The 17,408-nt window shown below is 46.8% G+C and overlaps 1 protein-coding gene across 1 annotated transcript in view; it reads left to right on the top strand.

Moving 5' to 3' along the window:
• FBN3 (fibrillin 3) overlaps positions 1–17,408 on the top strand; it is a 271,545-nt gene that overhangs the window by 94,198 nt on the left and 159,939 nt on the right. Inside the window, exon 7 of the mRNA XM_014520884.2 lies at positions 13,594–13,791. Within this exon, the coding sequence (XP_014376370.1) occupies positions 13,594–13,791 (198 nt within the window). The remainder of the gene's footprint in view (positions 1–13,593; positions 13,792–17,408) is intronic.

The following is a 17,408-nucleotide window of genomic DNA, read 5'->3' as shown; positions in this document are numbered from 1 at the left end:
CCCCCCCCCCCCGCCCCGCCCCGCAACGCATCGCCTATGACTGTGATGTTTTCTAGCCATCCTATTGATTTTCCTACTAGCTCTTTCTTATTCTGGCACTTCCTGGGGAAAAAAAAAATCCCTCTTCTTCCACCTGTTTCCCCACAACAAGCTTATAGTAAAGGAAGGTAAGAAAGAAAAATGTCCTGGCAAACTCTCCAGTGATATTAAAGTTATTTAAAATGTTAGAAAGATATTCATGGAAATTATTTTGAGTTTATTCTAGTTGCATTAAATAAGGGAAGTGACTAGAAACTTGCTATATATTCTTTTCAGAGGTTTCTTCCTGTTAGCTCACCAATGTTATATACTCGGAATAACTAAGATTAGGGATACATTTTCCAAAGACTCATGTTGTACAAAGGAGAAGGGCCATGTTTATTGGTGATTAATAGAAATACCATAGTGATTAATAATGCTTATAGTGTTTTAGTGAATTGACCTGCCCAAGGACAAACAGCGAACAAATCGGTGATAGAGTTCAGCAATACTGGTAGTTCGATAACAGGAGCCTTGATTTCTAGTCCTCTGCCTTACTTTCTTTCCAGAGGCGGGAATAGCACTCAAGGGTCCTAAAACCTAGACCCTTTCTCCAACTGCCAGCCATCCTCTTTCCTTCTCCAGTGCTGTGTAAAATAACTGACCTTATATCTTGCCATGTGTGCTTTGTGCCTGGGATGCTGCTGGGGTTGAGAGTCCTTGGAGGAAGTCTGTGCAGGGAGCTCTATCTCAGGTTTCATCAGACTAAGACTTTGACAGGAAACTGTAAAAACAGGACAGGAAAACTAAAAAAAAAAATATCTCTCTCTACTATTTCCTTTGAGTGTTTTTTTCAAAACCTGGAATGTCTGGCCTTAGACGCTGCCTTAGCCAGCTTTTTCCTTTCTGTGAATGCCCAAAACGGTTAAACACCAAGACTGGAGTTGTGTTTGTATGAGGTAAGGAAATGACTAAGTAGAGAAAGTATTTCATTAGAAAGGAGCCCTCTGCTGAGACCCTGCACTGCTCCCTCCACCTCTGCCATCCTGCCAATGGAGTCACAGTAAAGCTGTCTAGCTGGCTGGCATGTAAAGAAGAACTCAAGGGGATAAAGGGAAGAATTCCCATTTGATTATATTGAATAAGAGTGGCGTTATCTATAGGGACAGGATCAACATTCAAATTTGTTGGTTTAAAATGGCCACATTCAGACCAGGTCCAAATAGGAGTAATGCTAGTGACTTAGCTAGATCTGATTTCACTTACACCAGTTTGGAATTTGACTGATAAGTCTTTTCATGTCATCTCCACTGATGCAGCTGCACTTTGTTCACTTCTGTTCTGCCAGCATGAAAACATTTATTTATCTAAAGAGCGTAAATCAATTCTGCTGGCTCAGGAAATGCAAATTGTCTGTTCCATTTCCAAGCTCTTGAGGGCATTGTGACATGTCCTTGGAGACTGTACATGGGAGGGCAGTCTTCTCTTGTAGTTAGAGCTGCTTGGAAATTTCAGCGGAGACTTATTCAGGGACCTGCTGAATGAGTGTATCCCTTCAACTCGCTGCCCATGTTGGCTTCCCAGCTAAGGCTGCCCACTTCCTTTTGGCACTGTGGTGGTTGCTGCTTGTTTGTGGTTCCTTGTGCTACAGCTGTTCAAAACATATGTGGCTGTACTCTCCTGACCTGATAAAAGAAGCCTCCCGCTGAAGGAAAATCATGGATTGATAATGTGAAAATAGATAGTAGGCTTTTGTTACTCTAAAATAAACATTGGAGTAGTTAAAAAATGATGTGGAGCAATGCCAAAGCCTGGGGCATATGTACTGTTGACCTAATCACAGCAAGGTTGCAACTCCCCCAGGAGGGCTTACAAACAGCATTTGTCCTCACTGTTTTAAGAGGAAACCTTTAGCAAAAAACCCCCCACTTTATTATGAAGGAGAATTTGATTTTGGCTGAGAAAGGGCTTCTTTCCCTTGCTCTTCCAGTTATTTGTTTAACAAGGAAAGAATTCTTGTGGCCACAGCCTGTCTCTCAAGAAGATTTTGGCCAAATAATGCCAAAGAAAGGATAGTCTAAGACGCAAAGGGACACTACATGAGACACTACTGCACATCAGACTAATTTGCAGTAGTGTCACCATCTACATGTGCACAGGACTTAAGGTACAAGTAAATTAAGCTAATGCATGGTTTGCTAGTACCAAGAAATACAGGTACTAAATTAACCGCCAATTAGCTACTACACAGAGGTGTGTGTGTAGATGCTGACTGGGAGCAAATTTGACCAGGAGCAATTGGCTCCCCATCAGCCTAGGCAGCAGGGGGCCAAATGGGGTGGGGGGCTGGGAGAAGGGAAAGCTGCAGCTCCGGTGTGGAGCTCAGGCTTGCAGCCCGGCTCAGTGCTGCTGGTTTGGGGCGATGCCTGGTGACTGGGCAGCAGCGGAGCCCCTCGCTTTTCCCTTGCTTTGCTTGCTGAGGTGACAGGGGAAGCTCTCTGTCCCTGGTCCCAGTGCTGCTCAGCTCCCAGCTCCCACTCAGGAGCCGGGAGCTGAGTAGTGCTGGGACAGTGGAGCTCTCTGTCCCCAAGGTGCTGGGTCAGGGGCAGGGAGCTTCCGTATCCCCTCAGTTCCTCCCCACCTCCCTGGAGCCCAGGCCTGACCCCCGTGTTCCCTGCCAGCCTGGGGCTGGCACTGGGGGAGCCTGGAGCTCCCTCTGGCAGCTTCAGGGGGTAGAGCAGGGCAGGGGGGCAGGAGCAACTCTGGACTCGACTCCCATTGGGAGCAAATTTGCTACCGATGTGGACGCACGTGTAGACTCGTTCCCAGGTGCAGTTTACTGCACCTTATTTTAATGCGTGGTAACCTTAAGGCACATTAAAAAATCAACAGAGATTCTGTAGATGCTGGGTACAGCTCTAGCATTCTCATCCATGGATTAGAATTTCTTTCACAAGTGGTCATTTACCATCATGAGAACTTGCATGACAGACCAGCTTTACCAGATCCAGAGAGCAGTTGGAGAAACTGACATTTTTCCTGTGGAAAAATTCAATCAAAATATTCTTTCCTCAGAATTATTTGGTTAAAATATAGTGCTTTGTCCATGGGACATTTTGCTAAACATGGACATACAATTGTTTTGTTTTAACTTTAAATTTTGGTCTACAAAATAAGTTTAAAAGAATGGAAAATGTAGCTCTGAATCAGTTTCAACACTTAAGGGCACCTGTCCATGAGCATGGAGGCTGCTCCGACGTGCTGGAATTGCAGCACATCGGAGCAGACTTGATTAAGAGATTCTGCTGGACCGTGGCAATTGCCGCACTCCAGCAGGCTCCTACGTCTTGTGTATCAGCGTCCCTGTGCTTAGAAATGGTGGTGGTGGTGCTTGAACTAAAGCTCGCCAAATGAGGTTCAGTTCGAGTGCCACCGCCACCCTTGTTAAGTACAGGGACACTAATACATGAGATGCAGCGGTGCTTTAATTAGAGTGACTCTCGGGACCTCTCTAACTAAAGCGCCACCCTCTCCACCCTTGACACACATGTAAAAGTTCCTTTAGGTCGGGTTGTTTAATTTTAGATTTTATTAAAATGAAACCCTGAAATGGCATTTTACGTCAAAATGAAAAACCTTGTTTTTCTTCAAAAGATTGGTCTGAAAAAATGTGTCTTTTGACATGTTCCTTAAATAAATCTATTTTTTTTCTTTGGAACATATCCCCATCAAGAAAAAAAAAGTCAGTTTAAATGAAACAATATATTCCAGCAGGGAAACATCCGACACAAAAAATTTCAACCACTTACATTTAGGGAAGCCAAGGTGCAATAAGATAATGATCCCTAGTCACATGGTACCTATGTTTTAACTGCTCTTGAACAGTGTTGAGAGGCTAATTCATTCCAAGAGCCATAAGCTTTGGTAGATGACAGCCTACTTCATCAGATGCTATCTGACAAACAGTGCTGTGAAGTAGCATGAAATCTCTGATTATTTTTGACAAGCTCAGGATGTCTCCGATGTGAATCTCATCAATTTTTGGCAAAAAGGTGCCTGCTGGGCTCTGCTACCACAAGGAATAATTGAGGCAGACTAAGGAAGCGGGGTTACCAAATAAATAGTTTAGTCAGAGATTGTGGGACATATCCAAAGACAGATAGGAATGGATATCAGAAGCCCTTTGCTCCTCATTGCTCTCTCAGCCAATACACCAGTTCTTATTGTACTAGCCATTGTATCAGGCATGTGTTTCTAGCCAAATTCCAATCATATTCTTTGAAGAAGGAAGCACCCAGATCAATACTGTGTTGTTTCTCCATACATTTAACATGAATACAGATTGGAGAAAGACTTAAAAACATATAAGTAAAGGCTTTCAGATTCAAACAAAGCAGTGAGGTATCCTCTGGCAGCCTCTAGTACAGCACAAGGCTTGTGCCTAAAGGGTTAATTCTGGGCATCAGACACATGATCGTGGGCTGGATCCAGTCTGAGGAACCACTCCATCTGGCAACTGGGCCGCTGGCACAATTCTCACAAGTTATGGCGGAGGCTTTGAGTCACATAGGAGGTTCTTTGAGTCTAAAAAAAGGTGGAGAGCCTCTGCTGGGCAAAGGGCAGGCAGTTCAAGCCCTCTTTAGCCCAGAAAGTCTAAATCTTTAGTCTTCTGCTTCTTGGCCAAGTACCCTAACAGCTCACACCTTTACAGGCTAAAACATGGGAGGGCCCTTCCCAAACAAGGCAAACAAATGAGTAGCTTGATGTGCATGTTTAGTCAATGCACACTTGTATGACTACAAGACAGACAGATGGCCAAGTACGCACCTAAATAACTGTGATTTAGGTACACAGTAGGCGCATCTACATATGCATTTGATCTGAGATCAGTTTATTTGCAAGTAAACTACGTGTGTGTAAATGCTCCCAGGCAGGTGTCTACGTATGCAGGGACTAGGAAGCAGATTTGCTTCTCTTAGGACCAAACTTCCTGCAGCACTGCAATGGGCTCCTGCCACCACCCTTGGCTGGCATCGGAGCAATCAATTAGGAAAGCAGATGAAAGACAGATAAGTCTTTAGAAAGTATGTAATTTGTAAATTCAAGTAGATTTCATAGAGTACTTGTCCACGTTACACCTCTCCTGTTACCACGTTACGCTTTTCCTGTGTCCTCGTGACAAAAATCTCCATGAAGCTAGCTAAATCGCGTCTGTGTATCCATGTTATCAGCTGATTTTATCATTTTAGTTTTTTTTCTTTGTGGTAAATTAAAACACCTCTGACACACCCACCTCCATGTTCCCCCCAATAGTCCCGCTATTCCCCACCCACCCATGATGTGCTGTCTGCTGCTTATCAAAGCAAGCCGGCTGGCCAAGCCAGCCTCAGCCTCTTTTTACCCAGACCCTAAACATTTTTCTCCTGCTCCTGCCCGGAGTTCAGGGGGGGGGGGGGCCCCCCCCCCCCCCCCCCCATTTCCCCCCTTTTCCCTCTCCCCCTCCCCCCCCCCATGTTCCCCTATTTTCCTGCTCCTCTTCCACCCCTCTTTGCATTTTCCTCAGTTCCAGCAAGTACACAGAAGGCCATATTATATTCCAAAAATTTAAAAAACCTAAGTTAACTTAAATATTAACAAATACATACTTTAATCAGATAATTTAACTGATACAAAGAAAGAAAGAAAGATTTTCCTCTTCCTCCGTCATCATGCTCCGTCTTATAAAAAGTTGTCGTGTATAATGGGTTCATAACAGGGTCTCAGGGAGCTCTCTGTGTGGGATGCAGGATGGAGGGGAGGGGGCGCGTTGGGTGGGTGGCAGGGGTGATGAGCTTGTGGTGGTAGGCAACTTGAGAAGACAAGCAGATCTACAACTGGTTTGGGGACATGACTGCAAACTGTAATAGGATTCACATGCAAATAGACTAATTGATTAAAAAATAGCCTGGTAACCACCACCCCCTTCCACCGCAATGCAGCCTCTCGATTCTGGCCACTGTGCATGTGGCAATTGGTGGGGGAGGTGGGGAAATGAACTGCGCCTAGGCAGTTTTTTTTTCTTCACCTCGGTGGGGGCGTTAGGTCATGCTAGCCATTTGTGTTGATCGCAGGGGGGAGGGGGACTTGGAGTAGCCTGATTGTGGCCCCCCACAACACCACTTTGGGAGCAGCTGTCCTGGGCAAGGGGATCCCTAAAGAATATTGATGATCCTTGATAACAACCACTGCAAAAATTCCTTACAGTTTGACACAATACAAATGAGAGAAGACACAGAATTCTTCCTGTTTTACATACAAATTGATGTAGTACTGTTTCAGTTGAGGCTTTAGATAAACCATGAGTTACATTTTTACATTTACATTTTTGCATTACATTTTTATAAGTCCAAGCATTGACAGTTATGTTTTTTTACATACATGGGAGAAGCAGCAGGGGGAAGAGGCTAGCAGGGGGAAGGGCCTGTCCAGGGAGGGGAGGGCATGTAGGTTAGCACCAACCAGGGGTGCTAAGAGAGAGCCCTCCAGCCATGGAGGAAGCAGCTGTTGGTATTCAAGTGCTAAAGCTGGCTGTAAAAAGTTTTTATTTGTGAAGAAAATAATATTATATCACAAAGCTGTTATATTATATATATATTAGGGCTGTGAGACGCTTCAGTCCCTGATGCAATTCAGTGGAGATTCAACCCGATTCAGTGGTTGAATCTCCGAATCAAATCAGAACCAAATCAGAGGACCCTTTAATCTCTCCAAATCAAATCGGAATCCTCCGAATCAATTTGGAGAGATTCGGAAAGATTCGGCAATTTGGACACAGACACAACTTTAAATGTTTTTTCTACATACCTCTAGGTAGCAGGGGCTCATGAGTATTGGGATGCTGAGGCGCACGGCGTGTCCCACAGAAACACTGGGGGTCCCCAGCGTGCTTGGCAGCAGACCCAGAAGTGGACCAGAAGCACTTCTGGTCCACTTCTGGGTTCACTGGGGAGCACGCTGGGGGGCACCCAGGGCCTTCCCTGGCTCAGTGATTGGTGCCTCCTGGGTCTGGGGGGGGACCCAGGGTCCCTCTATGGCTGATCGCTGAGCCAGAGGGATGCAAGTGGGCCCCCCCAGCGCACTCCCCGGCAGACCAGTGCTTCCATTCCACTTCCAAATTTGCTGCCAAGCACATGGAGGGCCCCCCCCACCCCCCGCACTCCTGTGGGACGCTCCATGCACCCCACCATTGCAGCGATCACAAGCTGCACCTGCTACTTCAAGGTATGTAGAAAAAACTTTTAAAGCTATGTCTATGTCCAAATCGCTGATTCTCTGAGTCAATTGAAGCTTCAGATTCGGATTTGGCCAAATCGAATCAGGGACAGTGATCCAAATCAATTAATCGAATCACTAGCCCTGATTCGGGCCAAATCCAAATCAAATAGGGGCTGCTTCGCACACTCCTACTATATATCACAAAGTTGTTATATTATATTATATCACAAAAATCCACAGAGGAGGGTTTTTTGCTCCAGAGCCCCAACCAGGAGGTAAGATACAGGGAGAGAGCTTGCTAACTGCTCCCAAGAATGCTAATAAACTATGATCAGGAGAAGTTGAGTCAAAAGAAGCTGCCCAGCTTGAACTCCTACATCAACAGGACTGTCTGAGTGTGTGTGGGTAGGTGTATGGGTGCTTGGTTGTACTGGAAAGCCCACCATGGAGTGGGGAAGCTGGGATGCCCTTGGTAGTGAAAAACTGGTTGAAAAACTTTATTTTTGTGAAACAAATAACATTATATCACAAAGTTTACTTTCAACCAGCACTGTTCAAACCTGCATGTAGTCTTGGTCTTGATTTATAGGGAAAACCCTTATTTTTATTGTACCCACAAAAACAAAAAGAAAGTTGCTCTCTGCAGGGAAAGAACTGACCATTTTGAGCACCCATTTTTTGCCAGCACAAAGCAGGGTGCTGTGTGTGTTGGTGGGTGTGGGTGTTGGAGGAAGAGAGTGAGGCTCTTTCCTGGCAGAGATTTACCCGGTTTCAGACCTGAGGAAAGTGTTCCTTGCAGTGCAAGAAAGCGTGGTTCTGGATGTGTGTATGTGCATGTGTCTGTTTTGTGTGGGTTCTGGTTCTCTGTCTTTGTGCATGTGGTTCTGTGTGTGTGTGTGTGCATGTGTCTGGTTCTCTCTCTGCTCTCCTTTTTCTTTCTCTCTCTCCTCTTTCTCTTATTTGTCTCTTTTTTTCCTCTCTCATTGCAACATGCTCAACAAAAAAGTAATGCACAACAACAAAGGCAACATATATGATTATTAAATATACTAATATGCAGTGCATCCTGCCATGAACCCCCTCCCCCCCTCCCCAGCCCTCATTTTGTTTTTTTGACATGCTGGCACTCCGGCACCTTCCAAGGTAGTCATTGTGGGTTTTTTCGGCACTCTGGCCAAAAAAACCTTGCCTACCCCTGATCTAAGTGGTGAAGCAAAGGCAGGAGGGAGGGAGTTGTTGGAAAAACTGCATTGTAGCAGTAGTTAGAGGAGAGGGTACACAGGCCAACACCAACCAGGAGTGTTAAGAGGGAGCCCGCTGCCATGGGGAAAGCACCTGGGGGAACAGGCTAGATATTTCAGTTCAGCACTGTTGCTATTGTAAAAAGAGAGAGAGAGAGAGGGAGTGTGAACAAGCTGGGATGCTGTAGGTCTGCAAGTGGCGAAGCATAGGCAAGAGGGAGGAAGGGAGGTAGCACATGTAGCCCACAAGTTGACCTTCCTGGTGGAATAGAGCCAAATCAGGCATGGGCCTAGAGTGACAATCTGGGCAGAGGACCTTTTTAAAACAATGATAATAGCATGTATGTATGTGTGTGCGTGTGTAAGTGTATGGGTTAGAATAAATAAATACCTGGTAGTCAAGTAGTTAGGAGGCTTGGAGGGACTGTACAAGTTGTGTTTCAAGTTGTTAGAAAAACTGCACTCTTGCAGTAGTGAGAGGAGCGGACACATGGGCCAGCACCAACCAGGAGTGCTGAGAGGGAGCCCCCAGCCATGGGGAAAGCATCCGGGGGAACAGGCTAGAATGGGAGCTCTTAAACACGCTGCACTATAGCAAGAGTGAGGCATTAGGACTGTGCAAAGCTTTGGGTGGTGATTCGATTTAGAGGAGATTCAGCCTGATTTGGTGGCTGAATCTCTGAATCCAAATCGAATCAGGGGACCAATTTAAAGGTCCAAATCTTTGGAAAAGATTTGGAGAGCTTTGATGATTTGGGCAGTCCCCAGTGGCTGCAACATGGAGGTGCAGATGGCTCCGAGCTGGTAAGTACTAGGGGCGGAGGAGGGGACCATGGAGGGACCCCTGCTAGCCCCCCTCCAATTGCCCCCACTCCCCAAGCCCCCCCAAATCCCCTTGCTCCCCCAGCATGCCCCAGCAGGCTGCCCCGCCCACCCCAGCTCCCAGCATTTTAAAGAAAAGTCTCAGTGCTCACTGGGTGCTGCCAGGCGAGGGATGATCCCTGCTGCCCCCCACTGCCCCATGCTGCATTGGGGGCTCTGCCACAAGCCCCCTGACCCTCTCCTAACTCCCCCCATGGGTGCCCCGCCTGGGCCAGCTCTGGCCCTTCAAGAAAAAAGAAAAACCAAGAAAAGCCTGGGACTCACCAGTTCTTGCCTGGCCTGAGGGCTTCAGGGGCTCATGCAGAGCCCCCCACATGGTGCAGAGCAGTGGGGATCACCCCCACTGGCAAGAACAGTGAGTCTGCGGGGGGTTTCAGGTTTTTTTGTTCCTAAAGGGCTGGAGCTGGCCCGGGTGGGGCACCCATGGGAGGTGCAGAGCCCCACATGCAGTGCGGGGCAGAGGGGACCACCCGCTGCCCAGCAGCACCTGGTGAGCTGGGGCTTTTTTTTCCAAAGAGCCAGAAGCTGGGGCAGGCAGGGCAGCCATTGCCAGGCTGGGAAAGCGAGCGAAGGATGGGCCTGGCCTGGCTGATTCAGAGATTCAGATAAATTGAATCAGGACAGTGATTTGAATCACCGAATTGAATGTGGTGTCGATGCCTAGACAGTCAGATGGGTCGCAAACTGGCTGGAGGGCCATACCCAGAGAGTGGTGGTAGACGGGTCTTTTTCAACCTGGAGGGCTGTGGGTAGTGGGGTCCCCCAGGGCTCGGTCCTTGGGCCCGCACTGTTCAACATCTTCATCGGCAACTTGGACGAGGGGGTGAAAAGCACCTTGTTCAAATTCACGGATGACACTAAGATGTGGGGAGAAGTGGGCACGCTGGAGGAGAGGGACAGGCTGCAACTAGATCTGGACAGGTTACAGGGGTAGGCAGATGAGAACAGGATGGGTTTCAATACTGACAAGTGCAACCTAGGGAAGAAGAACCAGCAGCACACCTACAGGCTGGGGAACTCCCTTCTCGTCAGTGCAGAGGCAGAAAAGGATCTTGGTGTCATTATTGATTCCAAGATGAACATGGGCCAACAGTGTGGGGACGCAGTCAGAAAGGCTAACCGCACCTTGTCATGCATCCACAGATGCATCATGAGCAGGTCCAAGGAGGTGATCCTCCCCCTCTACGCGACACTGGTCAGGCCGCAGTTGGAGTGCTGCGTCCAGTTCTGGGCGCCGCACTTCAGGAGGGATGTGGACCACATCGAGAGAGTCCAAAGCGCATGATCAGGGGGCAGCAGGGCAGGCCCTACGAGGAGAGGCTATGGGACCTGAACCTGTTCAGCCTCCACAAGAGAAGGCTGAGAGGGGATCTGGTGGCCATCTATAAACTGGCCAAGGGGGACCAGCAGGCTATGGGAGAGTCCCTGTTCCCCCGAGCACTCCCGGGAGTAACTAGGAATAACAGCCATAAGCTGACTTAGAATAGATTCAGGCTAGATATCAGGAGGCGCTACTTCACTGTCAGGGCGGCTAGGATCTGGAACGAACTTCCAAGGGAAGTGGTGCCCGCTCCTACCCTGGGGGTCTTCAAAAGGAGGCTAGATAATCACCTAGAAGGGGTTGTTTGACTCCAGCATTCTTTCCATGGCAGGGGGTCAGACTTGATGATCTGCTCAGGTCCCTTCCGACCCTACCAACTATGAAACTATGAATCGCTGTCCCCTGAATCGACCGAATCCGAATCCAAAGTGAATACTAGCCGCTTCGCACAGGCCTAGGAGGCATGCAGGCCAGCACCAACCAAGGGTGCTGGGAGGGAGCCACCAGCCATGGGAAAAGCATAATTACTTGAGATAATTACCTGGGCTACATGAAAAGACAAAGAAAAAGGAACATAACATACATGATCCTTGAAATGGGGTAATGAAGCATATTTCAGTAAGTAGTGGCTTGGAATAGCTTGACCATTTGTAAGTTTTTAGCATTTTTAAATCTTGCACACTGCACTGCAGACCAGGGCATGTAGAATCAGCAGGAGGAAGGAGGGAAGGCTGGAAGCAGAGCAAAAAAATGGAAAAAAAATTCCGTGATAAATACTGGCATATTCATATATGAAATGGAAATGTTAATTTTTAAATTTTGAAGGGATTATTTAAATTGCAAGCTTAGTTGCTCATGTATTCACACAATACAAGGACTTGTCTACAGTGAGGCAGAGAGGCTAATGGTGAATTCCCATAGGCTTTTTTTGGAGTCTAAAAGGATATTGAGAGTATCAAACAGGCACCAGGCAGTGACATTGCCATCTTTTTTTCTGGAGACAGAAGTGGCATCAGGCAACTTTCCCAGGCTTGTGTTCTTCTCTTCTGCCTGTTGTGCCCAATGGTAGTGGCATAATATAAAGCATAGCATTCGGGAACTAGAAACAGGAGGGTGGGAGAAGTTAAGAGCATAAGAATTTGGATTGTAAAACCACCATGCAGTCATTCCAGCCCTGAAATGGGGGTAGCCCTCCTGTACACGAGTGTGGGGGCAGAGGGAGGTGGAGAAAGGCAGCTTGAACCACAGGCCAGATCCAACCTCTGGAGCTTCTGTCTTTGGCCCCTGGGCTATGAGCAGGCAACCAGACACTGGGGAGGCATGGCCAGGGGGAGTGGCCTGCCGCAGAATCTGGGGCCTTTGTGCCCCAATGGATATAGTGATCAGTGACAGGAGGGCAAGAGAGGGTTGATAGAGCTCCAGCCGCCCTCTGATAGCTTTAACTCATCGCCACCAAAGTGGCCCTAACTCATTGGCAGCCAGCCCCCTCCACCACCACATGCCCTATGCTAGGGCCAAGGCCACAGTATGGAACATGCAGCAGTGGTGACAGCTCTGGCTCTGGCATGGGGCACATGACAGAAGCTGGGCTTACTGTACCATAGCTCATTGTTACTGTGCAGTAGTGTTGCTGGGCACAAACCGTGCAGTAACAATACTGTGCAGTAGTAACCAGCTACTGCATAGTAGCTGGTTGCTACTGCACAGTAACATCAGGCAAAAACCATGCAGCGATGGTACTCCTCAGTAATACTGGCTACTGCACAGTCGTTTAGTACTAGCTTATGCAAGTACTAAATGACTGCTGCTCATTTAGACATGGCCATTATTCTCAATCTCTAGCTGTGCATGGGGATACAAAATTGTACAAGTTTGCTTCTGGTGTCTGCAATGCCCAGAACCATTTTGCATCATCTCACATGTACCATTTTCAGTGTTGGTTTCTAGGTATTTTATTGGCTGCTTGCATGACTATCACACCTTCCACCCCAATGCAAACATGCAGCAAAGCAGTCTTGATCCCTCCCCTTTATTTCTTAATGTAGGAAATGATTTTCTTTATGTGATTCCTAGAGACCTGTTATATAGTCACTGATTCATTACTCCGCACTGGAGAGGGAAGTGCCATTGAAGCTTTGGGTTTCCTGGACTTGCAAAAGAAAGATTCTCCCAGTACTCTGTCCCTGTAGTCATGCCCTCATAAGGTTTATATTCAATGGGCTTCCCAACAATGAAGGAATAAATGGATTTCTGATCCATTCATCATTAGTGATATCCTGGCACCTACCTTTTGGGCTAGCTTGGTCCCTGGAGCTCCTCCAGCAGAAGTGAACTTGCACTATCACAGTGTTCTCTTCAGTAGATTTTTCTGTCGTGTGGGGTCCTTTGCCAAGGCTAGTGTTGACAGGAGCTGGCAGAGTTCTTGGGATGAAGGAAGCCCATGGTCTGAACAGGGAGGATGAGAGGAGCTGGCTTGGAGCCCCTCTAGGCAACAGCACATAATGGAAACAAAGCCACATTACCAGAGTCATCAGCCTTCACCTCCTATTCTATTCTGAATTTCCCTCCTTCCTAAAATAGCAGGGTTTTTTTCTACCAGAATAAAACTTGTCGTTCCTAGCACACCTGTGCTGGGGACCCACAATGGCCTCTCACAAAAGGTTTGGGATACAGGATTCCTGCATATTAGCCAGAGGAGTCTAGCTTTGTGCCTTGATCTAACCCAGTGGATTTCAACCTGTGGTCCATGGACCCCTGGGGGTCCACAGACTATGACTAAGGGGTCCACACCTCCATTTGAAATTTTTTAGGGGTCTGCAAGTGAAAAAAGTTTGAAAATCATTGTTCTAACCTCTTGCTGCTTTGATTTATCCTCAGACTATCGCACTGGTCCCTGCTTCAGCCAAGTGAATAACCAGATGTGCCAGGGCCAGCTCAGTGGCATTGTCTGCACCAAAACTATGTGCTGCGCCACCATCGGAAGGGCCTGGGGTCATCCATGTGAAATGTGCCCTGCCCAGCCTCACCCCTGCCGGCGGGGCTTCATCCCCAACATACGCACTGGGGCTTGCCAAGGTAAGTGCCATGGAAATGCACTTGTGAAACCTCCCACGTGCCCAGAGTGTTAGGATTCCAGCGGCCTTGTGATATTACTCAGTGTTGCAATAGCAGTTATATGCATGGACAATATCAATGATAAAGCCTGTGCAACTGGATACTGTGTGATGCTCCTGTTCTTATCACCTTGTCTCCTCTGCTCCACCTACAGTGCCCCTGTTAGTGCTATTTTGGTTGTCTTCTCCCATGCTCACGTCTATGCATTATTCCATTCCATATACTTCACCTGCATAGATTGCCTACCCTTGGCTCCAAGCCACCTCCTGGTCTTTCCCAGTTTTTCATGTGAGGCCTCCAGAGACAACCTCCATCCCCTTCCTGTGACACTGCATCTCCCCCACTGCTTTTATATAATTAGCATCCATGGGGCTTCCATTTTTGTTGTTGTTCTGCATTTCTTTTTGTCCTGGAGCATCAAGGTATTTATTAAAAAATACTCAGTACAGAAGAGACTGAGCTCCTGCCCCCTCTGGAACTCCAAGTCAGGCTACACATTAGCAGTGATAGTCTACTATTTCTTGGTCATCTTAAAGTGCCCAAATTTGGTAATATACATGGATGTCTAAGTGCCAATATATGCTACTTATGGACAGGTTGGCATTTTGTTGTTAGATGTAAAAGTCCTGTGTGTGTGAATAACTGTGTAGGCACCCAAATGGGGCATATGCACTACCAGCAGAAAGTGTGAAGAGGAGAGCATTCTCCCATCCTTTCTCCCAAATAGCTAAAAAGCCAGGACAGTTATCTGGGAAGTTGGATGTTCGGGATCCTCTTCACCCAAAGAAAGAGAGACCAAGGTTCAGGCTAACTTCTCAACATAGCACACCAACTACCACACCACTAGTCAGTTGTTATCCAGGTCCTTCTCCAGCATTCTTGGGCAGTCACACGAGGGTGGTATTTGGGAGATATGTGGAGCCAGGAGGAAGGAAACCAGCCAGAGGTATGTGGCTCAGTTAGGTGCTTGCAGGCCTGCAAGAGAGGGGATCCTAGATTCTAGCTGGTGCCCTTGCTCCGAGTGAGGCAGAAGCTTCCCTCCAACCAATCTCCTATGGGCAGAAACTCTGAATCTTTCTGGATTTCTCCAAATCGATTCGGAAGGTTCTGATTTGATTCAGAGAGATTAAAGGGTCCTCTGATTAGATTTGGATTTGGAGATTCAGCCATTGAATCAATCCGAATCTCCACCGAATTGAATCGGGGACCAAAGCTTCACACAGCCCTAGTAGGCACCTAACTAGCCAGTGGTGATGCCCAGCTCTAAAGCAGTGTGTATTGATTCAGTTTTAGCTGCAAGCAGGTGGAAAGCTAGCCTGTCTCTAAATTCTGAAAGTTTTCATGAACTGTCCTTCCCATTATACAAGCTCATAAAAGAAAGCACCATATTTCTTCGATTTCATCTTTGCTTTATTGTGCAAGTTTCATCTGTTCAGCGTCATCTTTGCTTTATTGCTTACTGTGTTAGTAAAAGATCAACTTCAATGAAAAGTTATGGGCTTGATGAAACAGTCACTGGGTGATGACTTTGAACCTTTGGTCTGTTTTCCTCTCCTAGAAGAGCATTGCACAAGCGATCCAGATACAGGTTTAAATTATATTAATTTCTTATCTGATGCATTAAGCAAAATTCCTGTGCAAGAATTGCCCAGACTCCTGTGGTCCAACAGAAACAGGTGTTATCAGGTAGCAGTAACACTAATTTCTCTGCACTTGTTGTTTCTCCCATATTGGTATGGTCTTCACACACTGTTGTTTTATCGAAAGAACTGGCTGTTTTGGGAGATAACTTTAACTCTTGCCTGCTTAGTGGAATGTAAGGGCCCAGGCAGGAACTATCATATCACGGAAGTAAATGCATGGCTGAGAAGATGGTGTTGATGTGAGGGCTTTGGATTCTTTGACAGTAGGTGGGCATTGTGGGCAGGAGAACTGCTATCAAGAGATGGGATCCATCTTACCTGAACTGTAAAGAGCATCTTTGGCCAACCTAGTAAAGAGGGCTTTTAACTAGATTCCACAGGGGATAGTGGGAAAAACCCTCTAGCAACAGAATAAACAATCCAAAAGGGAATAAACCAGAAGAAGCAGCTCAATTCTGGGAAAGGTCCACAGGGGCACAGGACAGGAATAAGTGATGAAAAAGGGAAACAAGTAGGTCAGAATGTAAATATGTCTAATGTGTCTATACAAATGGAAGAAATACAAGGAAAAAACAAGATGAGCTGGAAGGCTTAGCCTGTAGAAAGAGCTATGATCTGATTAGTATCCCAGAGACTTGGTGGGACAGCTTTTATGACTGTAAGGTCAACACTGAGGGCTACACTCTTTTGGAAAGATAGGGCTGAGAGAAAAGGTGCTGATACTATTTTGTATGTCAAAAATACATACTCATGTTCCCTGCTTCAGAAGGAAGGCAGCTGGTCAGAATATATTTGGGTGAAGCTACAGGGTGAAAGATACAGCACTGATATAATGATAGGGATTTATTATAGACCATCAGGTCAGGTAGAAGAAGTGGATTAAGCAGGCTTCAAGGGTGTGACAACATTATCCAAAGTTTTCTGAATGACTTCAATTTTCCAGACATCTCCTGGAAAAATAATACATCCAAACATAAAATGGCAAATTCCTAACTTGTGTGGGGACAGTATTCTGTTGCAGAAGGTTGAGGATACATTTAGGGGATCACCTATCTTGGTTCTTATCCGGACCAACAAGGAAGAACAAGGGGAAGATATGAAGATGTGCAACTTGAGAGCAAGTGATCACAATATGAAAGAATTCATGATTGCAAGAGGGGAAAAGTGGGAGATCTGCAGAACAAACAACTCCACTGGATTTCAAAACCAAGGTGGATTTCAACCAAGTCAGGGAGATGTGACGTCAGTGTGACGAAATCATCAGCAAAGCTAACCACACTTTATCATGTATCAGCAGATGCGTGACAAATTTCATAGATTTCATAGATTTCATAGACATTAGGGCTGGAAGGGACCTTGGAAGGTCATTGAGTCCAGCCCCCTGCCCAAGGGGCAGGAAGCCAGCAGGGGTCATAGGATCCCAGCAAGATAAGCATCCAAATTTCTCTTGAAGGTGTTCGATGTAAGTGCTTGAACCACCTCCAGCGGCAGGCTATTCCAAACCTTGGGGGCTTGGACAGTGAAGAAATACTTCCTTATGTCCAGACTGAAATGGTCTTGCAGTAGTTTATAACCATTCGACCTCATCATCCCTGGGGGCGCTCTGGTGAACAAACGTTCCCCCAGATACTGGTGGTCACCCCTGATAAACTTGTAGGTGGCCATCAGATCACTCCTGAGCCTGCACTTTTCCAGGCTAAAGAGCCCCAGGGCTCTCAGCCTGTCATCGTAGGGTCTGCTTCCCTGACCTCTGATCATGCGTGTGGCTCTGCTCTGGACTCTCTCAAGTTTCTCCACATCCTTTTTGAATTGTGGGGCCCAAAACTGGACGCAGTCCTCCAGCTGTAGCCTCACCAAAGCCGAGTACAATGGGAAAATGACGTCCCGGGATTTGCTTGAGAAGCATCTATGAATGCAAGCCAGTGTTTTGGTCGC

This window comes from Alligator sinensis, unplaced genomic scaffold, assembly GCF_000455745.1.
Source record: "Alligator sinensis unplaced genomic scaffold, ASM45574v1 scaffold103_2, whole genome shotgun sequence".
NCBI lineage: Eukaryota > Metazoa > Chordata > Crocodylia > Alligatoridae > Alligator > Alligator sinensis.
This window is presented reverse-complemented; position numbering and strand designations above follow the sequence as displayed.